General features: G+C 33.9%; 3 protein-coding genes across 3 annotated transcripts; all 3 read right to left on the bottom strand.

Moving 5' to 3' along the window:
- Nucleotides 1–430: 430 nt before the first annotated feature.
- Nucleotides 431–1323, bottom strand: LOC107792252 (cell wall / vacuolar inhibitor of fructosidase 1). The gene has a single exon (XM_016614445.2). The coding sequence runs from the start codon at nucleotides 1177–1179 to the stop codon at nucleotides 661–663; it is 519 nt and encodes a 172-aa protein (XP_016469931.1). The 5' UTR covers nucleotides 1180–1323; the 3' UTR covers nucleotides 431–660.
- Nucleotides 1324–14316: 12993 nt separating this feature from the next.
- On the bottom strand, nucleotides 14317–19412 carry LOC107792249 (nuclear poly(A) polymerase 3-like). Its single transcript, XM_075231359.1, has 10 exons — nucleotides 19093–19412; nucleotides 18915–18992; nucleotides 18129–18236; nucleotides 17651–17713; nucleotides 17389–17550; nucleotides 17157–17270; nucleotides 16651–16713; nucleotides 16246–16548; nucleotides 15899–16063; nucleotides 14317–14881 (listed from the first exon to the last, which is right to left on the bottom strand). Exons 1-10 carry the CDS (start codon nucleotides 19219–19221, stop codon nucleotides 14492–14494), a joined length of 1575 nt encoding a protein of 524 aa, XP_075087460.1. The 5' UTR covers nucleotides 19222–19412; the 3' UTR covers nucleotides 14317–14491.
- Nucleotides 19413–22835: 3423 nt separating this feature from the next.
- LOC107792251 (F-box protein At5g49610-like) lies at nucleotides 22836–24598 on the bottom strand. The gene has a single exon (XM_016614444.2). The coding sequence runs from the start codon at nucleotides 24355–24357 to the stop codon at nucleotides 23275–23277; it is 1083 nt and encodes a 360-aa protein (XP_016469930.1). The 5' UTR covers nucleotides 24358–24598; the 3' UTR covers nucleotides 22836–23274.
- Nucleotides 24599–26552: the final 1954 nt, after the last annotated feature.

The raw sequence follows: 26552 nt of genomic DNA on the forward strand, positions 1-26552 counted from the left end.
CGTCAATTAGTAATTTTTGAACGATTTAGCTTATATGTACCGATAATGCAAAGTAATATTTGTACTACTAGTGTATTTATAATTTGTTGTAATAGTAGCCTGTACCTTTTTTTCAGGTTAGTTATTCCAATTTTATATATTTTTATATTATCAATATATATAAAAGTTAATTAAATTCTATATCTCTAAAAAGGGCAGCTTGAGCCCGGTGCACAAGCATTATGCATTCACGCAGGGCAAAAGCCGCACCTCTTGGGGTATAATATAAGCAACCTAGCTTGATGAAAGTATCAGTGACTGATTTTACAGCTCGAACCCGAGACCTGTAGGTTATATGAAGACTACTTTATAGTTGCTCCAAAGCTCCCCTCTTAAATTCTAAATTTCTAAGTATAATAAAGATCACACTCGCTTACGCACACCCACACACTCAAAGAAAAGAGATAAATACACTTAAATATAAAAAACTGTACATAATTATGCAGGAGTAATTTCTAATCTATGTTTATGTTTGACATAATTCACACTCATTTTCACATATACACACAAGCACCCAAATGAAATAAAAAAAGCAAAAAAAACACAGGAATATAAAAATCCTATTACAGCACTAATAAACTAACATAACCAGAACCTTGTATCTTTGGTTCTTTAATTTCCTCATAATAGCATTCTAATAATAGATTTAGCCACAGAAGACAGTTCAATAATCTCCTTATTCATATCAGAAACTGGAGAAACCAATCCATTATACTTAAAACTAAACTCACAAGTTTCTGCTTCTACAGCAACATCAACCATTCCATTTTCAGCAAATTTAGGGACTCCTCTTTTTAAAGCTTCAACAGCAACAGTTACATCAGCATGTAGAACAGCATAATACACTATGTAACATTGGCTAAGAGGTAGTCTCAACTCGGGGTTCGATTTTTCGAGTTTTTTTATACTTTTCATTATTTCGATGGACTTTAATTTTACCGCATCTACCATGACGAGGCCGAGGGTGGTGAGGTCCGCCCCCTCGGCCTCGGAGGTACGGGGATCAGAGTGGAGGGTGGTGAGGCACAAGGGGTAGTTTGTGGTGGCTCTGCAGGTCGTGTTGATGATATTATTACTGTTGTTGTTGTCGTTGAATGCTAGATTGGTGATTAACATAAATATGGGGAATAAGTTTCTCATTTGTTTTGAGAGTGGTGTTATTGAAGATGAGGATTGATATAAAAGATAAAAGGAGGAGAGGCCAAAGGAAAGGTGTTTGGTTTTGTTTAGATGACTAGTGAAGCACAAACAACTAATGAACTAAAGCTACTACTTTGTTGAGATATTTATAGGGATAGCGACCAAAAGGATGAATATTTAAATATATATATATATATATATATATATATATATATATATATATATATATATATATATATATATATATATATAGAGAGAGAGAGAGAGAGAGAGAGAGAGAGAGAGAGAGAGAGAGAGAGAGAGAGAGAGAGAGAGAGAGAGATATGTAATCTATGTATACCGGCTAAAAAAAATAAATATTGAGTTTGACCGACTGTTTGTGTAAAAAATCCCGAATCAAAGTATATTCGTACACATTATCTTTAATTCGAACTATATGTAAATTAAATTGGATCATTTTTTTTGTCTTTACATATATGTACTAGGCGTTAATTCCTCATCCACTATGATAATGTATAATATTAGTGAGTCTAATTCATTAAATCTACCTCTTGAGATGGTTACTGAATCTACTAATGATAATTCGTGACAATTGATGTGAATTTACGCATATATTCATGTGTATAGAATTTCTATACTATCAGTGTATTTTAATAAAGCGTAGTAAAAAATATAATTTATTTCATATTTTATTAGGTTACTAATTCCATGTATCACGAACAGTTACCTATATTAAAACCTATGTTGTAAGTTGAAAAACAAGGGGTGGGGGTTGAAAATTTATCCGCGCCCCGTAGTTACACTGAGCGAATAGATACATAATATGTGCTTGTATATAGGTTTCTTGCACTTATTCATAGTTAATTACTAGTACATAATCTCACTTTATTAAATAGCTAATATGGTTTGGTGTAAACATTCCCGCAAGTCTTTGTCTAAATAGGGTAAGGTTGAGTTGATTAACGTGGTGTACAAGTCTTATGAAGCAGCTTATGTGCACTAATAATATAACAAAGTTCCCCAAAAATCAATAACAACGAATTAATTAGGACAAGAAAACATACTCTATTCATGATAAGAACATTTTGATGCTTCTTCCACTTAATCTCATTGCTGTCTTCATTTTCTTGATAATTGATTGGACTGTTTCGTCAAGTTGGATCAAATTGAGCAATTCTAATTTTGGTATGATTAATTGTTGCCTATAAGACACTACAACAAGATCATAAACACGGCTTTCTTGGTCATTCTGTGAGCAAGATAGATATTTTTTAAGCACACGGTAAGGACCAAAACTTAAAATCAAAGCCGTAATGATTACTATTGATCAATAGATTTTTTTAACTTGTACTCGTCGCCAAAGGCGAATCTAGGAATTTAACTTTATAAGTTCTTATAATAATATTAAATTAATATATAATAATAATCGAATCAATAACTGAGTTTCGAGCTAATATTTTTCTATATTTAATCAATTTTTTGTACAAATATAAGATCTAGGCAAATATTACTAAATTCATGTGACACTATTAGAAATTTGGCCAAAACCGACAGCGGCCGACCGACTCACTTTGGTCGGTCAGTTTTTCAAAATATTTTTTTTTATGAAACCGACCAACTTCGGTCGGGTTTTTGGCGCAAAAATGCGAAAAACTATTTTCGCGTCCCGCGAAATTTATTTTTTAAGAAACCGACCAACTTTGGTCGATTTTTCATGTAAAATAAATTAAAATTAATATTCAAAAAACCGACCGAAATCGATCGTTCATTTTAAAAAAAAATCAACCGATTTCGGTAGGTAATTTTATATTCTAATAAAATCGATCAAAATCGGTCGGTTATTTTCGCAGAAAAATATAATTAAAGAGTAGAAATAAAATAAAATAAAGTCTTAAACCAAAATGTACTAATACTTTAGTGGTAGAATAGTATCCTGCCAAAGTACAGACCCCCAGTTCGATTCCCAAACAATGTATTTTTTAATTACATAATAAAAATACCGACTAACTTCGGTCGAAAAATACCGACTGAATTTAGTACAGTCAAACCTCTCTATAACAATCATCCTTTATAACAACATTTCACTATAATAGTTTAGTTTTCTTTTGTTAAGATGATTATTTGCAGAAATTGAAAGAAATGATGAGAAAGAAACCCCTAGATCGGGTGAGACGAGAGAGAAGAAGAGGAATACTTTTTTATTTCATCATCCGTGTAAAATGAATCTGTTACCAAAATTAATAAATCACCCATGCTATAAAATGGGCATAATATACTAATGGGCCAGTTGTACATATTGGAACCAGTACTACTTATCAACCATTGGGCCTCTCTTCAGATGTGCTCTATTCAGCTCAACACCCTCACTCAAGCTTGAGGGTGTTGACACTCCAAGCTTGCCAAGCAGATGATGATGAGTGGTGCATGTAAGGGACTTAGTGAGAATGTTAGCAAGTTGAGCAGAAGAAGAAACATGATGTAAAGTGATGAGACCAGATTGTAGGCTATCCCGAACATAGTAGCAATCAACTTCAATGTGTTTAGTGCGTTCATGGAATACTCGATTCTTGGCTATATGCAAAGCAGCTTGGCTATCACAAAACACAGGAACAGGACTGGAAATAACCAACCCAAGATCAGCCAGCAGTCGAACAAGCCATGAAATCTCAGCAACCACTTTGCGTAGAGCTCTATACTCTGCCTCAGCAGATGAGAGAGATATAGTAGGCTGTTTCTTGCTTTTTCAAGAGATAGGACAACCCCCTAAGGTAATGTAATATCCAGTTACAGACCTTCGAGTCTGGGCACAAGTGGCCCAGTCAGAATCAGAGTAAGCTAGGAGAAAAAGATCATTAGACTTAGGAAGGAAAATACCCAAATCAGGAGCATTCATCAGATACCTCAAAACATGTATAGCAGCCAGCATGTGAGGAACTTGAGGAGCTTGAAGAAACTGACTAAGGTGTTGGACTGAGTATGCAATATCAGGCCTTGTGTGGCATAAGAAATTGAGATTTCCCACAATCCTTCTGTAGATGCTAGGATTAGAAATGGGCTCCCCCATATCAAAAGATAGTTTGATGGAATGGTCAAGAGAAGTATTGACATGAGTGAAATGATCACAGTGAATCTCCTCCAATAGATCATTTGTAAATTTGTGTTGACACATCAAGAAACCTTGGGGTTGTTGGAGAACTTCCAAACCCAAGAAATAGTGAACACAACCTAAGTCTTTGTTTTTGAAAGTAGCATCCAAAAAATCCTTAAGAGCATCCAATTCAGAATGATCATCTCATGCCAATAAAATGTCATCCACATACACTGCTAAGACAGTCAGGGAGCCACCAGAGGACTTTGTGAACAGTGAATAATTATTTTTGCTGGAAATATAACCTCTGGAACACAAAGCTTCAGACAATTTAGAGAACTACTGTCTGGAGGCCTGTTTGAGACCATAAAGAGACTTCTTGAGTTTGCAAACTAGTGGAGAAGAGGAAGAAGAATGACTAGAAACCACTAGACCAGGAGGCACCCTCATAGAAACTTCTTCATGGAGATTACCATGAAGAAAAGCATTGTTGACATCTAGTTGTTAAACAGTCCACCCCTTTTAGTAGCAAGAGAGAGAGTAGGTACTTGATAGTGGTGAATTTAACAACTAGGGAAAAAATCTCATTATAATCTATCCCTTCCTTTTGTATGTCACCCTTTATGACTAATCTGGCTTTGTATCTTTCAGCAGTGCTATCAGATTTCTATTTAATCTTGTACACCCACTTATAAGGAATGGATTTCTTGTGAGGGGAGAGAGGAACAATATCCCAAGTGTGGTTAGATTCAAGAGCTTGAAACTCTTTTAGCATGGCTTCTTGCCAAGCAGGATGTGAGGTAGCCTGCTGATAATATTGAGGTTCCTGCAACTGTAGCTCAGTAGTGGAAACCTTGGAATTTATAAAGACAGTATTGGCAGAAAGAACAGAAGAACAAACATAATCTGACAAGTAGGAAAAAGGGTTGGAAACCCTGGTAGAATGCCTAACAAGAAAGGTGTTAGAAAGAGGAACATGAGCATTAAGAGGAGGAGAGACAGAGGAAGAAACAGGTATAACATGTGGTTCTTGATGGTAGGAGGAAGAAGTAGAAGGATCAGGATGTGATTCATGAGGTACAACAGAAATATCATCAGGAGGAGTTAGTAAATGAGCAGTAGAAGAGTGAAATGAAGGAGGATCTTCAAAGGAATCAGAATAAAAAGGGAAAACAGAAGAAGATGGGGCAGAGGAATAGGGAAATATTTGTTCATGGAAAACTACATCTCTGAAAAGAAATACAGAATGAGTAGAGAGATTAAGATTTATATCCCTTTTTCCCAAAGGGATAACCCAGGAAAACATAGGCAACAGCCCTAGACTGGAATTTGTCTTTTCTAAATTTATGGGTAGTTGCAAAACAAAGACAATCAAATAATTTTAGGTGATCATATGTAGGAGAAGTTCCATGCAGTTTTTCAAAAGGAGTAGCATTAGTTAAAATAGATGAAGGTAGTCTATTGACAATGTAGGTTGCAGTTAACACACATTCACCCAAATATTTGGTAGGGAGTTTAGATTGAAACAAAAGGACTCTGGAAGTTTTCAAAAGATGTTTGTATTTCCTTTCGACCACACCATTTTATTGTGGGGTGTGAGGTATAGTGATTTGGTATAAAATTCCATTATCAGCAAAGAAGTATATAGCCTCTGAACTACTACCTAATTCAAAAGCATTGTCTGATCTAAAAGATTGAACAAAAAATTTGAAATGGACTTTGACCATCATAGTGAAAGCTTTGATTATAAAAAGGGCATTGCCTTTGGAAGATAATAAGTGTGTCCATGTGATTCTAGTAAAATCATCAACCAAAGTAATGAAATATCTGAAACCATTGTATGTATTAGTGTGGTAAGGTCCCCATATATCTATATGGACTAACTGAAAAGCTCATGATTATGACTATCATAGAAAAGGTAGTCTTTGTTGCCTAGCCATAGGGCAACTAGAACATACAAATGATTGCTTAGAAGATACTCGAGTAGATAAACATGGAATAGATTTTAGCTTATGAAATGGCATATGGCCTAACCTTTTATGCCAAAATAGATCCATTTTATTGAAAGTACTAGATGAGTTACAAGTAGAACTGGGAAAACAAGGGATTACCTTTGTTGTAGATGAATTACAAATAGTAGAATAAAAGCATTAGAAGAAAATGAAGGGGTAACCATATCAGGTAGCAGAAAATAGAGCCCATGAGCAGCTTTACCAATTTCCAATGGCTTTCAATTGACAAAGCAGTTGATAGACTGAAATTAAATTGAATTGAAAAGAAGAAACCAAAAGAACATTGTGTAAAGTTATATCCTGCCTAAGATGCAGGGATCCAGTAGAAATAACTTTCACTTTATACCCATTTGGTAAGGTGATTAAGTAAGGAGAAGGTAGAAGTTTAATATTGTGTAAAACGTGTTTGTGATGGGTCATATGATTTATGGCACCTAAATCTAAAATCCAAGGAATTCTTCCTAACTGAGCAAACAAAGAATGCATAACAGAATTTACTGCAAGAAACTGATTTACAGGGAGATTGCACACACCTGCAAAGTTGGCAAAACTAATATTTTCTCCAGGAGAAGTGGACTGAGGATAACCAGAAGAAATATTTGCTTGTTGGAAGAGAGCCATGAGATGTTCATATTGTTCCTTGCTGAATCCATAAGCAGAGTCTAAAGAATTGTTGCTAGTGCCAGTAGCAATCAAGTTTCTTGGAGAAGAATCCCCCACTTGAACACATGCAGCAGATCTCCTGGACTTAGTGAACTTGAAACCAGCTAGAAACCCATGGAGTCTATAACATTTTTCTACACTATGCCCAGGCTTCTTGCAATATTTGAAAGTTACAAGAGAAGTAGACTTCTTAGACTCAAAATTTACCCTCTGATTATGTGGCCTATTGGTGGAAGAAGATATGCAAGATGAAGCAGAGAATGAGGCTGCTGAATCAGCTGAAAACCCAAGAGCTATGGACTTAGTTTTCTTTTGACTTTCATCTTGTTGTAAAAGTGAATAAGCTTTGCTAATTCTTGGATAAGGAGATATCATTAAAATGCTACTTTTGACTGTGGAGTAGGACTCATTTAACCCACCGAGAAACTGAAACAGGTGTTGGTCCTCAATGAATTTAGGAAGTGCACCACATGAACATGTTGGTTCAACATAGGAAGAATTGAGCTCATCCCAGAGACTCCTCATTCTGGTAAAGTAAGTAGTTATATCATATGTCTCTTGAGAGGTACTACTAATTTTTCTATGAATTTGGATATACTTGAAACCATTTGACTGACTATACCTATCATTTATATCTCTCCAGACTTTACTAGCAGTGTTGAAACACATAACGCTCACAACAATTTCTCTAGTCAAGGAGTTAGTAATCCAAGCCTTGACCATGTTATTGCAACGCTCCCAAAAAGGAGAATCGGGTTGAGGTTGAGGTATCCTACCAGTTACCAACCCTAACTTGTTTTTAGCTGAGAGAGAGGTCAACATACTACTACGCCAAATAATGAAGCCAGCTCCATTAAAAGGAATGGTGACTAATTGACTACAAGGACTATCCGATGGGTGAACATAGAAAGGGTGACAAGGATCAAGAGTGAATTCACTAAAACCTTCAGAATCAGTCGTGGTACCATGAAGGTCCTCAGTCACATTCGTGTTATTATTCATTGTAATCAGCAAATTCATTAGCAAAAATACAACAAAGAAGCAGTGAAGTTGTGAATATACAGTAGATGTAACCTAAACTAATATTGGTTCCAGTACTTAAAATGAACCCTAGAAATCAGTCCAAATCGAAGATGCAATCAGGAAAATGAGAAGATTTACCAATCGTCTGCAAAATCGAGAGAATAGGGAGTATCGAAGCTCATATTTGAAATTAAGAAAGTAAAGACCTAATTTTCCACTGCCGAAGAATCACCGCACCGAGAAAATCTCCAAAACTTCGTTCAAGGGTAGGATCAGACGATAGCTGAGGTCGAGATCGTACCAATGATCCCGCTCTGATACCAAGTTAAGTTGATTATTTGCAGAAATTGAAAGAAATGAAGAGAAAGAAAACCCTAGATCGGGTGAGATAGGAGAGAAGAAGAGGAATGTTTTTTATTTCATTATCCGTGTAAAATGAATCTGTTACCAAAATTAATAAATCACCCATGCTATAAAATGGGCCTAATATACTAATGGGCCAGTTGTACATATTGGGCCCAGTACTACTTATCAACCATTGGGCCTCTCTTCAGATCGGCTCTATTTAGCTCAACATCTTTAAAACTAATTTTTATGTTATGTTACAATATGTTTTAAAAAATAATACTTTACTATAATAGTAAAAAAATATTTGAAGAAACGAGGTTATTATAAAGAGGTTTAACTGTATATAAAAACTAAGAAGTGGAACATAATCTTTGTCAAATTGCCATTCGAAGTAAAATGGTTTTCTAGATGGAAGCCCTGAAAAGCTGGAAATTTAGTACTAATATTTTCCCTTATAAATGTTTCTTTAGAATTCCTTTGTTTAAGCAAGTAGCCAAGTAGTATGAAAGTAGTAGGTAACTAGCAAAAGCTTTTAAACCGTCAATTAATTGTTATAGTCCTTTCTTTTAAGGGATCTTTACATAAATAATCGATTATATTCACTGTTTATTTTTTTTAGAAATATATATATATATATATATATATATATATATATATATATATATATATATATATATATATATATATATATATATATATTATATATTGATTATATATAATTATACACATATAATACATAAATTATGCATATATTATACATTCACCAGCTATTTTTAGTTTAAGCGGTTGGGTGATCAATTATTTGGGTTAATTATTCTTCTTTTAATTTGTCGCCAAATATTCTTCCCTCATATTTTACCTTCATTTTCCACTATTTTTAATAACCTCGATAGGAAAAAAGTATTTTCAAAACGTGTCTAACGAATTCCGCCCATTCAAAAATTTTAAACTGCGTACTATTATTATTATTTTTATGCATATTTGGTGACTCAAATCCACGACTTTGAGGTTGTAAGTGGGGATGTTGACCATATGAGCAACACCCCACTTGTTCGTAACTAAATTTGCACGGAAATTCAAGCATTCAAAATGAAAAATTTCTTGATAGAGAGTGTTTCATCTCTCGGTGGATATACTATCTATCCGACACGAATTGAATAAGCGAGAGTAGATCGTAAATACCGGCAGAGGCGGATCCATGATTTCGCGGTCGTGGAGCACCATGACATTCAAAATAAATTTATTACTGCTCATAAACATTGGTACGAGGGTCTATGCTAACATCTGACTATTTCTTGAAGACATTTACAAATATACATGAAGTTTTTGACGAAATTTCCAGATGCCGGTGACTGCTATATGTGTGTGCGCCTTTATATGTCTTTGTAAAAAAAAGTCATAGTTATATGGTCATTTGTAAAATTTATCCAGCATTAGCATATAAATAACTGATATCACAACAAGTGTAATGAGTAATTTGAAAAATCAAATTAACAACATAACAAGTTAAAAATTACACTACTGTTAGTGAAGAAATCTTTAGTGTATTAAGTTAAATCATTTTAATAATATAAAAACTGAAAGTGTACATAATCTTTGTCAAATTGCCACGGAAAGTGACAATTGTTTGGTAGGTGAAAGCGTTGTGATAAAACGATAAGTACTTTTTCATTCTTAATTAAAGGTCTCTAATTTATACAATCGCTTTTTATAGAGAGCTTTTTGTTTCCAAAGTGAAAAATTTCGTATGTGAATCCAAATTATTTGGATCCCAAAATAGAATATTACCGATCATCGGAGGAGAAACTAAAAAAAGAAAGCGCTAGAAATTGAAAACTGACTGATTTTTCCTCCTTTCCGAAAGTTTCTTTAGACTTTCTTTGTATAATTATTTCGTAGCTGGCCAAGTAGCAGTAGGTGATTTCCAAATTGCGATGTTAGCTACTTGTCGTGCCAACTAGCAAAAGTTTTTGAACCGTCAATTAATTGTTTTAATTATATTCCTAATCATAGCATTAACAAACCATCTCTTTTTCTTTTGCCACCAAATATTCTTCCCTCATATATTTTACTTTCATTTTCCACTATTCTGAATATCCTCAATAGACGAAAAAAGAAAAAGATTTATTATAATTTTGAAACGTATCTAATGAATTCTGCCCATGTTGGTTGGGTAGGGGTGTACAAACCAAACCGAAAAACAGTACTATACCGAAAAGTCAAACCAAACCGATTAAAAAATTCGACTTGGTTTGGTTTGATTTGGTTTGGTATTGAGTAAAAAACCCGAACCAATCCGACATATAAATACATAATTTTTATATATACTTTTAAGATTTTATATATAATTTTCTTTAAAAAATATTTAGAAATATTTGGGATTCTCTTGCCGGATATAAATTTTAATATAATATGAAGTGCTCCATATTTATTGACCTTAAATAATGGGTTGTATGATCACTTTCTTATCAAGTGTTACTGAAATGCGTCTATCTCTTTGTTCTTCCATATTCATATCATATGTTAAGATCTATTAAATTCTTATATCTTTTTCGAATGTGAAGTGATTATTAATATTTATGTATCATATTGATTTTTATGTTTAATTACTAGATTCGGTTAAACTGAAAGTATACATCAACGAAAAAATTGTTAACCTGAAAGTGTACATCAACGAAAAATTATTGTCAGACGACTAAAAAAATAACTATTATGTGTTACTAATAGAATTCTCCCATAAGAATATTTTAATCGATAATATGTTTGTCAATGTTTTATATTTTTACTAAATATATATTTACTTATCAAATATTTAACGAAGTAAGATTGAAATAATATTTAAGTAACAAAAAAACCCGAAAACCCGAAAACCCCTACAAAAGCGAACCAATCCAAACCGATATAGTTGGTTTCACTACAAAAAAAAAAACTGAAATTAGCTACGAAGGTCGTCGCTAATCTGTCGCTAAAATGCTCGTAGTTAGCATAATTTTTTGATAATTCGTTGCTAATCCGTCGCTAAATGAGATTAGCGACAGATTTTTCTGTTTAGCTACAGAATTTGTCCGTCGCTAAAACCTGATTTTTTAGTAGTGTTTGGTTTGGTTTTGATAAAAACCGAACCAACTCAGTCCATGTATACCCCTGGTTGGGTGAGTGGTTTTTCACATGAAAGACTGGTGATCGATTCCCCTCATCAGCATCCTTCTCAGTCAGAGCTCGTCAAACAAGACTTGCATAGTCAGTTTACATCTCATGTATGGTTTGTGAGTTATGCACAATGAACAGGTTACCTAGTGCACGGTTTACATCTCCTGTGTGGTTTACAAACTATTGCACAATGAATAGATTACCCAGTATTCATCCGAAGGGTAGCGGCTGCGGATTTCCCTGGAATTTTCCAAAAAAAAAAAAAATGCCCATCCTCACCAGCGGCCTCTTTAGTCAGAGCTCGTCAAACCGGGCTTGCCTAGTACGATTTATATTTCTTGTGGTTTATGAGTTATTGCATAATAAACAGGTTACCCAGTATGCACGCGGAGGATAGCAGCTGCGGATTTTTTTGAGAATTTCCAAAAATAAAAAATAAAAAAAATTCTGCCCATTCAAAATTTTTAAGGTACCTACTATTATTCTATAAATTTGTACGGGCAGAACAAACTTACAAAAGAAAAAACAAAAGAGGGTATGTTTCTCTTTATTTGTTATCTCTAATTTTTTGTTTTTCACTGGCTCCACCAATTTGACTACTCAATTGAAAGCTAACGCTCACTCAACCAATAGAATTAATTAAATTAAAAAATGGTACGATATCGATGATGTTTGAAAATGGCAAGACATATTTAACATATAAAGATTGTAGATATTTTGATTTGATGTAATTGACGACACTAAGAAGAGTCATATGAAAATAAATAAATAAATAAATAAAATTAACAAGAGTTGATTGATGTTGTCGTAGGATTCATTAATTTATTCACGATTAATAATGATAATTTAACTTTTAAGATTGCTTTAATTATCGTGATTGTAAACAAATTGACCTAGATAAGAAAAAGATTTTAACCTCCCATTTGGTCATATATTTTGTCATTATTTTTTTAAAAAAAATTAAAAATATTATTTGTTTATGAAATATGGTCATGTTTTGGGGGAAAATTTTCAAAAAATTTTAAGTTTTTCTTTCACTCACAAAACTTTAACTTTTCTTCAAATAAAATGTATGTCCAAACACAACTTCAACTTTTAAAATTTATTTTTCAACACAATTTCAAAAACTCCTTTTTTCAAATTTCAATCAAATCTATGTCCTAACGCTAGCTAAGTTTATGGGTTACTACAGAAATCTTAAGTTAATATACAATAATAATTGGATTAACGGACTGGATTCCGAGCTAAATATTCTTATATGTTTAATAGATTTTCAATATAAATACAACGTCTAAACAAAAAATTAATGGGTTCACGGGAACACGTAACTATTGAATTGGATCAGCCCCTGTTCACAATTAATAATGGATTTAACTTATATACACCGATAATGATAATGGCTCTCTATCCTCCATGGTTATGGGTAATGTCTGTGTACACACTACCCTCGCTAAATCACATTTGTGGGAATTCATTGAGTTTGTTGTTGTTGTTGTTGTTGTTGTTATTGTTGTCGTTACACTGATAATGATAAAAAAGTTTACACTATCAGTATTATTTTAAATTTTGTAGAAAAATTCTATCTTATTTTTAAGTTATTAATTCCAAACTTTGATGAACGATTTCCTGTACTTATCTTGTAACAGTGCCTTTGTTATTTATTATTGCTTATCCTCGAGAAAATATCTTAGCTAGTGGGAAATTTGTTTACATTCAAATCAAAGATTATCATCATCTAAACGACTAATTAATAATTAATAATCCAAAGATAAAAATGGCATCTTTTTCAAAGTGGTGTCCATTTGCTTTCCTTGGCATAAATAAGTATATCCCTTTTAAAGGTTCCTTATGTAGTCTCTACCATAGACTTAGACATATACTAATAGCCCCTTTATTTTCATGGAATGATTTCTAGATTTTAGTTAGAAACATTTGTCGTCGTCATTCTCAGAACTCGAAATCAAAGATCGAGCTCGAAGTTAAGATCTTGAACTCATTCTCACAGCTCAAAATCTAAGGTCGAGCTCGAAATCAAGACCTTTAGTTAAAAGAGAATAAATCCTAGCGATCTCACCAATGGTTCTTTTTGTCGTTCAATTTAATTCTTTTTATACGCTACTTCCATTTTCAGCATAGAAAAGAATAAATATTACATATATATCAAAACATGTCTACTAGAAAATATATCTGATTTTACTGGGATTATAGGAAAAGAGATTTACACAACAGAGATCAGATAAATAAAGAAGGAACCAAAGATAATTCTTCAAAAAACAAATATTGAAGGAACCAAAAGATTTAAATAAATAATCAGGATAAAAATAAAAAATAAAAAGTAGTGCCTACGTCCCAATTTATGTGGCGGTATTTGAATTTCGAGAGTCAAACAAGTTACTTTTAAACTAGATTTTTTTCATATCCCGTTTAAATATTTGAATTTTAATTATTGTGACTTATAGTAATTTTTACGTAATTTTCAAATGTTTAACTTTTATTTCAAAAGATTTAAAGATTTTATATCTTGATTCATCATCAAAATTAAGAAATTTGTCTCTCGAAATGTGAACACCGCCACATAAATTGGGATGGAGGAGTAATTCTTATGAGAAGTATGCTACCAGGAAGGAGCCATTACTCTCTAAAAATTCAAGAAACTGCAGTCTTAAAACCACAACAGCAGTCAGATATTTTGGTTAAATGGAGTCACTGAACACACCACACTGGAAACGGTGAAACAGAAAGCATCTTCTCATGATAATTCAGGCATCAGTTGACTGAATTAAAATATAAAAAAAAAACAGCATATTTGATCATTTTTATTGACTTAACCATTTCATAACATCAGTATTCAACTTTTCTTCAGTTAGTTAGTAGCAAAAAAAAAACATTTACATGGTCGTTGAGGGTCAAATGAGCATTAAAGGTAACACAATGCAAATGTACAAAGTTTGTTTTCACGACGAATATATGCAGTGTCAAAACCTGTGTTAAGATGTTAAGCATAGAGAAACAGAACAGCAGCAGCCTATTATCCCCCGGCGCTAGGGTACTCGGGACTATCATTTGTAGGCAAATATTCGTCAGCACAATGAGGCTTACTATACTTGGACCGTGGATTGTTTTTTTTGCGATTGTCATCGACAACCCTCCAACACGGCTTAGTGTTCTTTCGTTCGAAAGCAAACTGAGCTTTTTTAGGCAACTGATTTGCTTTCACGATCGATAACTTCATCTTTCCGGTCGAGCCTTGATATCCATTGTCAATGCTCTTTAGAAAGTATTCCTCCACAAGATCAGCGTCTATTAGATCGCGTCTATTAGTTGGTAATCCCCAATAGAGGATGACATTAGGCTCTGATGCATCTGTGTCAACGTACTCAGTCGGGTTGGGGTCGCAAAAACCAAGTAACTCCTCCAGCTGGATAGAAAGAACGAACGCCTCATCAAGACAACAACAACACACCGTGGGGTCTAGGGAGGGTAGTGTGTACGCAGGCCTTACCCCTACCTTGTAAGGATAGAGAAGTTGTTTCCAATAGACCCTCGGGTCAGGAAACGAACGCCTCATCAAGAAAGAACAAAAAATACAAGGACTCCATTTGATAGGACAGACTATAAATTCCCCGAAACATCTCAACAATTTAACACAACTAAACATAAAGAATAATCTCATAAAGAAAAGCGCCAGTCGTTCTTAGCTAAAAACCCCTCCTATATACTATTTGCATTCACCAATATACGAATATGTCTTTACCATTGCTATTCATGACTATCACCTAACACCGCTAACATGGTCGTCGTCCACGCTTCACTATTATGGCATGTCATTAATTTTTATCTCCAACTAGGCATTAGACAATGATTTAGAAATGGTCCACCATATATTGTGCAGACAGTACTTTGTACTATAACGAGCATAGGAAAAAACAATGTCCGGAGAATAGGCAAAGAAAGAGCACAACAAACTGGAAACTCTTGATTCTGAGGATGCTCCACTTCTCAAAAGTAGTGGTGCAGCAACAATATAAGGACCACAAAGAAATCGTTGTGATAATTGCCTTCCCATTTAAGATTCATTATTACGCTCATCTAGTACAAATCTTAGTTTACGATGGAGACAGTAAAAGCCGGGAAAAAAACTTTTCGGTTTCAGCATGGAAGAACAATGCGGAAATAAATTATCCTTCAAAGTCGATATGCATATAACGGTTCAAGCCTCCACAACAGTATATAAAGCATTAGATCAAACATGATTGGGATGTCTTATGCAGGGCCAAATCTGTCTCAGAATCTGATCAGTATAACTTATCGGATTTTAATGGGACATACTCTGTTCAGTAAATTCTAGCAGCAGCCAAAATGCCCATGCATTAAGCTAAAATAGTGATAATATCATTACTATAACAGAGAAAGCAAGTCAGCCGCAGAGACATACCTTGACAAGTAAAGAGCGAAAGCGTGACTTGATCCAACCCACCCAGTCTCCTAACTCATCTTTGTCACAAGCTGAGAGGAAAATTTTGACGAAGAGTCCGTATCTTCTTGCATAAGGAAATGGCTCAAAAAGGATATTCCAATCAAAATCTGGCCTCAGCATATCCTGCAGTAATTATATATAGCGAGTGGTGAAGGGCCAAAAAAAAAAGTTGCTCACAACCTTTGGAGTCCCCGAACTCCCTCAAAAGTCAAAAGGACTAAGGATTATCTTGAATATAAGAATTAAGAGGAGAAAAGAACTAAAGAAATAACCAGAACAACATGATATTAGAAATTATCACATACCTTAGTCAGCATATGACCTCTTAGGAATTCGGTCCTGATTTTATAGAATGTACTTCTGGTAATGTTGGAATGACAAAATTCGTATGGGCTACACGGTAACTGGATTGGCATCCACGACACCTTATCAGTGGGGATGAATGGCCGAGCTATAGTCTCTTGCAAAATTACAGGAGTTGGCCAAGGCCATAAGCCAAATGTCTTGAAGAAAAGTAAAATGAGTGCGCTTAAGCTGGCGGATGGATGCCTTTGGCAGATAAACGCTGAAAGCACAGCCAAGTGAACTCCTCCAAAGAATCCAAGCAACTGAAGGTTATCGGATGATTGGATTTGATTTGTGGCCGGGAAAAGATAATGTTAGCATAAGTATAAAAGCAGAGAAGCAGGGCACCGAGTCATGAATCTTACATTTCCATAAACTCCTCGTCTTTTGGCCCAAAATTTGATGCAACGCAGTACTGCTTGGAATATCTGTAGCATATTAACCAAGAATGTTATAACGGCAACTCTCACGCTAAGTCAAATTAAATGATTCCTATCAATCACATAATGTCAAACCAAACAATTCCTATCAACTACTACAATACCTGCAAAAAGAAATTTCTCTTGCTTATACCAGATATCGGAAAGTTGATGCACGATTACTTTCGGCAATTTCATTCTTCAGTAAACAAAAATTTTTGACCCATTATCAAACACAGTTCAGATTCTACCTAACCAAAATTTCTAGCTTTTTTTAAAACTTAAGTGAAGTATGGTTTAAAGAGAAACTGCAAACAAAATTAAGAAAAGGTATCATTTTCTTATGCCTACTGCCAAGCCAACGGCTCTAGACAGACCAAGTTTATATGACGAACTCAACTTTCAAGCAACTCTACAAACTAAAAGAGTGACAAGCTGACACCATTACTTGCCTCTATGTTTGGCACAAGATGAAGAATGCTCCTATTGGCACGCACACCAGACAAACTTTTCCAGCTCGTGTCATCGATATTCTTCAGAAAGAATGGATTGAAAACATCCACATTCTAGATATAAAGAGAAAATCAATAACATTTAGTAATTGTATAGTATCTGCAGAGGAAGACACTTACGACTTTTTGAACTGTAGTGAGCAAATTAACAGCAATATAACTGTAAACTCACCTCAGGGATGGATATTACTTTGAGTCGTGCATAGGGAAGATCAATGGATATCCCATCAAATTTGAATCGCATCAGAGGAACTTTTGCATACTTGACACAATGGATTTCCGATACTTCAGGCCTGCTCGCAAGCATGTTATGCAGAACGATGAAAAAGTCTTCCTACACAAAGTCACAATGAGATACACATGACATGTAACACGATAGACATTGCACACCCTCATATTAGATTCAAAGAAGCTAAAAAGGATAAAAGACTCACAGCTATAGTGGCAAAGTAAGGACCAACACACAAAGCATCAATATCTGAGTCTGAATTATAAACCTACAAAAAGTGGAACGTGTCAGAAGATGAGGAAGCTGCAAATGAGAAAGAAGCGGATAAGCTCTTATGCTGCAATAAATTGTCAGCTGCGGTGCTAAAAAGGAGCAACAGAACAACGCATTCATCGCACTGTGGAGTAACAGAATAAAGTTTTAGTGGCACCGCCAGTGCGTGGATTGATATTGCTGCTCAAAACTAGGATTACTTTAAGGCAGTCGATTTTAATTGTCTCGTAGAAACTATAAAACCAGTTTAGAAATGACTTTCAAATTTAAACTGCAGTTCATAACAAGAAAATGTGAATCAAATAACCAGAACAGCACTTATTATCCAACATAAATATCTGTGATCAGCACTACTGCATTTTCGAAACAAGACAAAAATATCAAAGGAAAATTTACGGAATTAGACTTACCCCTAAACCATACGATCCATATGTCAATATTGTCCCAGAGGCAAACTTAAGGTACTTTTTTGGAAGACCTCGCTGGTAAGTCACCTCTTTAACCCATTCCACTACTATCTGCAAGATAATATCGTATAAACAATGTGGCAGAAAAGCCTTTGTAGCGTTATGGAATCTAAAGTCAATCACAAAATTAATATAATTGGAAATGACTGAAAGACAACGTAAGACACTAAGATTCACAAGTAACAGGTGATTCTTGTTAGTCTTTTGTTTTCCTTTCATTCTTTTTTCTGTGGCTGATATGTTAAGAAAGTTAATTTTCCTCTTTATTTTCATTCTAGGAGAGGTAGTCAGATGATCAGGTGGACCTTATGTCATAAATTTGAGACCAATTACATAACCTTTAAGAAATATAACTTGTCAACAAAGGCAGATTCAGGATTTTAAGCCTATTGGTGCAGAATACCACTACATCACTACTTCTTTACTACAATGTTTGGACTTCAACAACAACTACGTCTCAGTCCCAAACAAGTCGGGAGGTTTTGAATTTAATATTATAATATAAACATATACTACATCTCAGTTCCAAACAAGTCGGGAGTTTTTGGATTTAACGCTATAATATAAAATATATACTTTTAGAAAATTTACAACTATGATTTAAAAAAAAATGCACTCAATACCTGCTGCCTTCCATAAAACAGACATTCTATTCAAACATATGAGCAAAATATATATCAAATACAGACAAATAAATAGGCCAAATAAATATTATGCTCAAGAAAGAACCTTTTTAAGCTTGTCAATAGCATTTCTCCTCTTCATTTCCTCCGCTGCAGAAGGCACTAAACCTTCATTTACCATCATCTTCAAACAATTAAAACCATACTAGTCAGAAACAAGAGAAAATTAATTAAAAAAAAAAATGATCACAATTCACATGCATGCAAAAATACACACACACAACCTGAAACAGAGACATTGATCTTTCCATTTCTATTCTCAAAATCACATCTGGGCTTCGTCTGAAACCCAGAATTCTTGTAAAGGGTGGATTCAAATGGCTTAATTGGTTTTCAGAAATTCCAAATTCCATGCAAAATTGTCAACCAAAAATTCAAGAATCTTGAAATTCCAAATGATTCTCAAGAATTTCGAAAACTACAGAATCAGAGGATCCCCAACTATTTAGGGACTACGGAACTATATTGACGGACGGGTATTAAGGCCGTGTTTGGTTTATGTATAATCTATGCTAATACTTTGCATATAATTCAGCATTACTAATACATCGTTTGATTACTTTTTAATACTCTTTCATAAAATTCAGTGTTAGCAATCCTGACACGTAGGTGGTTGGTGTCAGGATTTCGGGATTTAGTCCTTCAATTTTTAAGTTACTTTTTAAGTTAATAAATTTTAAATTAATATTTTATACATACTTAATATATTTTTTAAAATAAGATTTGAAATAAAGCTTTTTGTTTCGATAAATTATACTTTAGCTCCATCATTGTAAATAATACTACATGCATATAATATGTAAAAAAAAATTATGTATTATTTATATAAAATATAATGTAAATAATCATTTAAGAATCAGTAATATAGGAATAAAAATAACTAAAATATCCAATATAACCTTCATTTACGCAATCTTTTAAACGAAACATATCTTAATGTTTGTACTCCTCTATTCCTAGATTCTAGAAATTTGTGTTGTCTACATAAGTCGTGAAAGCAGCCTTATTCGTATTCCAGGTGCCTTTTTGACAATCTGTGATAATTAACAAACAATCAGACAAACTAGTTTGGTACCCACGATAAGGGATAATTAATTTCAAAATTAAATTTTAGATGAGTTTATTCTATATTTTGTTGGAATAAAATTGCGGTATAACTAATCCAGGATTAGTTATTCCAAGATTATGAGTTATTTTTATCCCTATAGGAGGGTGAGGTACGTAACAATTTTGGAATAATTAATCTTGGGATAACTTATTTCCCAATCAAACGACTCCTTATTAGTATGTATGTCGGAATAAATGCAACAACTAAAGCCGTTTGGTTCATGGATTAATTATACAATGATTGTTACGCGATGAGTAATAATACAAGAATTGTTATGTGCCGACTAAAAATGTAGAACTTGTTTTGCATGAATTGCCTATTGTAAATTATTTTTGAATTTAGATACTCTTTACTGTATATTGTATGTAATTTACGTACTCTTAATTGATAATTTATCGCGCATGTAATAATACAAAGATTTTCGCATAAGTTAGTGCAAACATTTGTAATGCAAAGTTTCAAAAGCGTAGACAAGGTGTATTAGTATTCAGAGTCTTAGATCAAAAACCAAAGTTATGAGAAGAGATTGCATTAGTCTGGAGAGTTTTATGTTAGATCAATTTTTGGTAAAAATATCACGTGCTAGCCAGTTTTCGGACTGGTAATTAAAAAATAATTAATGTTTGTAAAGTCATTAAAAAATAGTCACTATTTGCTGCAACACGGACCGGTCCAGCATAATATACTGGAGATTGGTGCACTTGTGTATGAACTTTCAGCATATTATGCTGGAACTCCAACACACGGAAAGTTCCAGCATAATATACTGGAGATTAGAGCACATGTTTATGAACTTCCAGCATATTATGCTGGACCGGTATATTATACTGGAAATCCAGGATATTATGCTGGAGTTGCAATATATTATACTGAAACTCCATTATAATATACTGGAACTCCAGTATAATATGCTGGAGTTCCAGTATATTATACTGGAACTCCAATATATTATGCTGGAATATTTTCTATATTTTGAACAGTGCTTTCGTTCAGATTTATCTTTACATGAAAAGTGATTAAATTTTGATTACTTTTGAAACTATGGCTATTTTTCAATTACCACTTGTAAATTTGGCTATTTTTTAATTTCTCCCCAATTTTTGAAGTCCAGTTTGTGGGCTTCTCCTTGGTTTCTATCAGATAGCCCTTATCTTGGCCTGCTACATTTTGGACTCTAAAACAATCTACTCGGATTCTCTACTCCTGCCTTTTTTTGCTTGAGAAAGCGGAACTGAATAATTTTTACCTTTCCTCATCATTAATTACTGAAAGGTTAGAAGTATATCTTTGCTTGTCAGAAAGAGAATGGTTTTGACGTTCCCTTACCTCCCGGAACTTCTTATCCCAAAGTGACAATCAGTAACTTCAGAAAATACAGTCGAAAGTTTCATAATCACCACTTGATGGCCGAGGCTAATGCACCATTACGTTGTAAGTAAAACATTACTTCCTTCAATCTGTCATTAAAACAACAGTCGAAAAAGATTGGTTTGGTTTTAAGAGTGCGGTTGTATTGTCACCAAGAAATTTCATCTTTTGCAAGATTGGCAGTGGAGTCTACCAGAAACAACCTCTCTATTTTCACAAGGTAAGGGTAAGGTCTGCATATACACTGCCCTCTCCAGACCCCACTTGTGGGATCACACTTGGTATGTTGTTGTTGCAAAGAACATGTGGGCACCGAAGAAAAGTAGCATCTATCATTAGAAAATACTCTCATCGTTCGCCTCAAGGGATGAAATGAAGATTTTCAAAGATAAAATAGGATGAGAGGAGTCTAAATAACTCAAAGTAACCTCAAACTTCATCTGTTCATCTCACAGCTGGTCATATTTCCAGGTTAGAAGCTCTAAATCTGGCTCTAATCAGTAAAGAATATGTTTTGGTGGTTTTGTCATTGTAAACAAAACTTTGGTGTATCCTCCCCACTAGAATGAAAAGCATATAAACCAAACTATTTCCTCCTATAGAGATAAAATGATATGAGAAAAAAAAAAAAGGGCAGCCTGGTGCACTAAGCTCCAGCTATGCGCAGGGTCTGGGGAAGAGCCGGACCACAAGGGTCTATTATACGCAGTCTTACCCTGCATTTCTGCAAGATGCTGTTTTCACGGCTCGAACCCGTGACCTCTTGGTCACATGGCAGTAACTTTACTAGTTACGCCAAGGCTCCCCTTCATAAAAGGATACGAGAAAGCACCAATAATATGTTGTGCAAAGTAAACAATATTGTTAGTTCACTTTCAACATTGGCTTCGCTTTGATGTAATGTGGCTCCTCTAAAAACAAGTTATAAGAACTTATAAGTCAAAGAACAAGATTGTATCTAACCAAGAAGCATATGTCCATGCTGACACCACGGCCTAACAAGGTTAAGGAAGATAAAAAGAGGGAAAGGAGGCAAACAACAACATACCTAGTATAATCTCACATAGTGGGAGGAAAGGAGGCAAAAAGATGAAAAAAGAAAAATCAACAGCGTCATAGAACAACTAGAGCATCTAAGAAAGCAAGAGGTTTCGTTTCACACTTTAACAATAATAGGAACACATGAGGGAGCAAATGGCATAGTTTCCCCATCCCATAGCCATATCAGAACCAAAACCGAATGTAAGCCAAATATATGGGGGGTTGGGGGGTGGGGGAGCTTATGAACAACCAACAACAAGACCACAACATAGTAAGCTTCATATGGAACAAAAGACTGCAATTTCACAGCAACTTTATATCATTTTCAAACAATACTGAAAACATATCAACATATAAATTCACTACATTCATGTCAAAACCACCCTTAAAGGTTCCACAAATCATACACAGTATGATAAAAAGATCAAGTCAATGACTACTCAAAGAGATAAATTAGAAGAATGATAGCATATGTACAACAGTTGAATAGAAAATGTACATGATTGTCGGATCAATGGCAGGAAAAAAAGACTGCTTCTAAAGGACTGTGCAGAGAACCATAAAGGCAAGATTGAGGTATCCTTTACAAAGTCTATCAAAACCTGCTTACGCGTAGCAAGGTGAAAGTAGTCTCCAATTCGACTTATAGCGAAAATGTCCTGTACCATCCCTCTAATGCATCGAAGACTCACTTTTTCCACCATTTTCCATTCTCCCCATAAGTCAACATATAACTGGCTACATCCATGCCATAACCACCTTTGAGGTTCCATGCAACATACATAGTGTGATAGAATATCAAGACAATGACCGCTCGAGGAGATGGGAGTTAGACTAATGATAGCATTATGTACAACTGTTGAAAAGGAAGATGTATAAAATCCTCGGATCAATGGCAAGAAAAGAGAGTGCTCCTAAAGGCATGAGCGGAGAACCATAAAGGCAAGGTTGAGCTGTCCTTTACAGAGTACATCTCCTTCCATACACGGCTGTTTCTTTGATATATCAAAACTTGCTTATGTGTAGCAAGGTAAACATAGTTGCCAGTTTGACTTATTGGGAAAATGCCCGGTACCATCCCTCTAATGCAACGAAGACTCACTTTGTCCACCATTCGCCATTCTTCCCTCTCATAATTTTCCATTACCCAAATAACCATCCAAGCCTCGTATATCTGAATCACAGACAAGCATCCATCCAATTCCAACAAATAAACCCGACTCCTAACTCCACAACTAATTTCCTCAGGCAATTGTATTTTCCTCCAAACATCAGTAGCCAAATCAAGAACAAGCATACACGAACAACTATCCGTCAACCAATGCAATCCACCATTAATAAACACAACTTGGTTCTTATTCATACGCGTGAATTGATCGTCCTGCAACGACACAAACTTCCTCCACTTGTTCGACTCCGAATCATAAACCATGCATATAAACGTCCTCTCGGGCCTATGACCAAATGACCTATGATAACCAGCTAAAATCACATTGTACTTTTGTGTTATCAAATCACAAGCCAAACCAACAAGAGTGGCTTCGCCATCGGGATGAAACCTTGTAATAGGTCTTTCCCTACTTCTAGGAAGCAATTTATATTCTCTAGTCAATGGATTACAAACATAATAAACACCCTTATCAGGAATACTAGACAAACATAATAAACCATTACAAGAACCTCTAACTTTGACCCTATCTTTAACAAAATCCAATGAAAATTCAGATACCCCTTTTAAATTATCAACACAAATCAAACTAGATCTTGATTCAGATGAGGGCTCACTGACCTGAACAAGTACCATAGGATTCTTCACTGAAAGTTCATTATAAAGATTTGTAAAGTATTTATCAGATATTAATTTGTACCAAACTTTGCATACAATTTTTGTCTTATAAAGTGATTTAACAGGTAATCTAGCAAGAATCTGAAGAATTACTTCATCTGGGAAAACCCCAAATGGTGAATTCATCTTAAAATTTGTTTTGGGGTTAATAAATATGAGGAAAAAATTATAGAAATAGAGGAAAGACTCACCCTTTTTCACATTTTTGAGGTCTTTTTGCAATTTGATAAAGATTGGGGGATTGAATTAGCTTGGAAATGGAAGAAAATAAGGATGATTTGTGAAGCTGAACTATCAAATTTTGATGTTGGAATAGCAAAAGAAGGTTATCAACTTCTGAGAAGATCAGTGAAAATGGAACGGCTAATTCTCGATTTTGTAACAGAATATGCCCATTTATTACCATATGGGCCTTAAAATGCTTGAATAGTTCAGTTTCCATTTTGGGCTGAAGCCCACAAAACAACCATCCCCCTTTATTTTAGGAAAAGTTACACGATATAGTAAACATATACATTGTTCGTGTATTTATCATTCGTAGCTATATTTATAAAACAATTACTATCCGTAGCTATATTTAAATTTTATAACAAATTTTTTGTAGTACTTAAATAAGGAATCAATTATTTTGAACTGAAACAAGAGAGCAATAAGTTTTTGTAGCTCAGTTGGTTAGAGCACCTGCTTAGTAAGCGGAGATCTTGAGTTCGACTCTTAACGAGACTATTCTATTCTCTATTGATATTGCGCGCACTGCCGGCTCTATGGTAAAGCAAGTAAGGCACTTGCTTTAGGCCCCCGAATTTTGAGGCCCTATTTATTAGCAATAATATATTTATATTTTTTTCTGAAAAAATAGAGCACTTTTAGTAGAAAAGTTAATTTTTTCATATAAAGAAAAAGATAATTTTATTAAATTTGTGAATAAATCATCAATATCAAAATTATTATTATGGCATGTATGAATGCTTATAAATTTTTACACTCTCTTTCTTATTTTTTCCAAGTCACAATATTTTTTTCCCTTCTCTCACAGATTATATACTTTCTCTTTTATCTTTTTTTCTTAATTTCTTTCTCCAAGAGTATAAAAGTTCAACAGCTCAAAAGTTTTAGCGGTAAAAATTTGAGATCATTAGATGACAAGAACTTAAAAAAATATTGTGTTAACCTTGAATGTTCCTTAAAATATAATCGTCACTCTGATATTGATGGTTTAGATTTATTTTTTAAATTAAAAATATTTTTAAAAAATAGTACAAGTAGAAAATAATAATCTAATCAACACATTCAATCAAATAAAAAGACTTGATTCTTTTTCAAATAAATTTATTTTTTATAAAATAATATTAACAGTTTATGTAACAATTGCCTCAATAGAAATACGTTTTCAAAAGATTACATGAATTGACTATATTGTCATTCGAAAAAGAATTATTAGAAGAAATCGATAATAATTTTTTTTCACAACTTTATATCTCAAAAAGGTAGAACAATATTATTATTATTATTGGGAAAAAATATGTTTTACTTTTAAAATTTAAGGCCTCCAAATAAATTTTGGTTTTAGGCCACTAAAATGCTTGAGCTGTCCCTGATTGCGCGAACAAATACAATTAACACAGGATGTATTCATTAGTTACATACAGTAATTAGCTCCAAAGTATTTTATGAAAATTTCTCTTTATTTTACTATTGTTTTCAATTTCACCCATTTTTAAAATATTAAGTCTATTGTAAAACTAAATAATCCATTTATGTGTTTTATAAGTCACCATCTTTTATAATTAAAAATATCCAAAAAAATGTTTGAAAAGGCGTAGCAAAGAAGGATAGACTTTCAATAGTACTATCATATAGAATGAAACATATGGAATACTATTTTAATTTTGTTATACTAGTTTTAAAAACTTATTCATACATATCAGCTATCGTTACAAGTCAAACACTTATAATAGTTATCAATGTTGACAAAGGATGGATGACAATATCGAGTCTAGGTATGCAGTGGCGGACCCAAGATTTTGTGCAAGCGGGTTCAATCTTAAAAGTACATAACTTTAGTCGTAAAATAGTAGTTATCAGGTGGGTTCAAATAAAATATTTATATAAAATTTATGCAACTTTAATCGTAATTTATACATATAATATTATTTTTTGACGAATCAGGTTCATGTGCGTCCGCCTAAGTAGGTTTGAACTAAAAAGCACTTCTGCCAGTTGACGAATGCGTGCTATAATTTTAGCCGTTTTGAATGAATCAACAATTTAGAATCAAACTAAGGTAACTTTTAAGGTGGTCACGATATTGGATTTTTAAC

This window comes from Nicotiana tabacum, chromosome 15, assembly GCF_000715075.1.
Source record: "Nicotiana tabacum cultivar K326 chromosome 15, ASM71507v2, whole genome shotgun sequence".
Lineage (NCBI taxonomy): Eukaryota > Viridiplantae > Streptophyta > Magnoliopsida > Solanales > Solanaceae > Nicotiana > Nicotiana tabacum.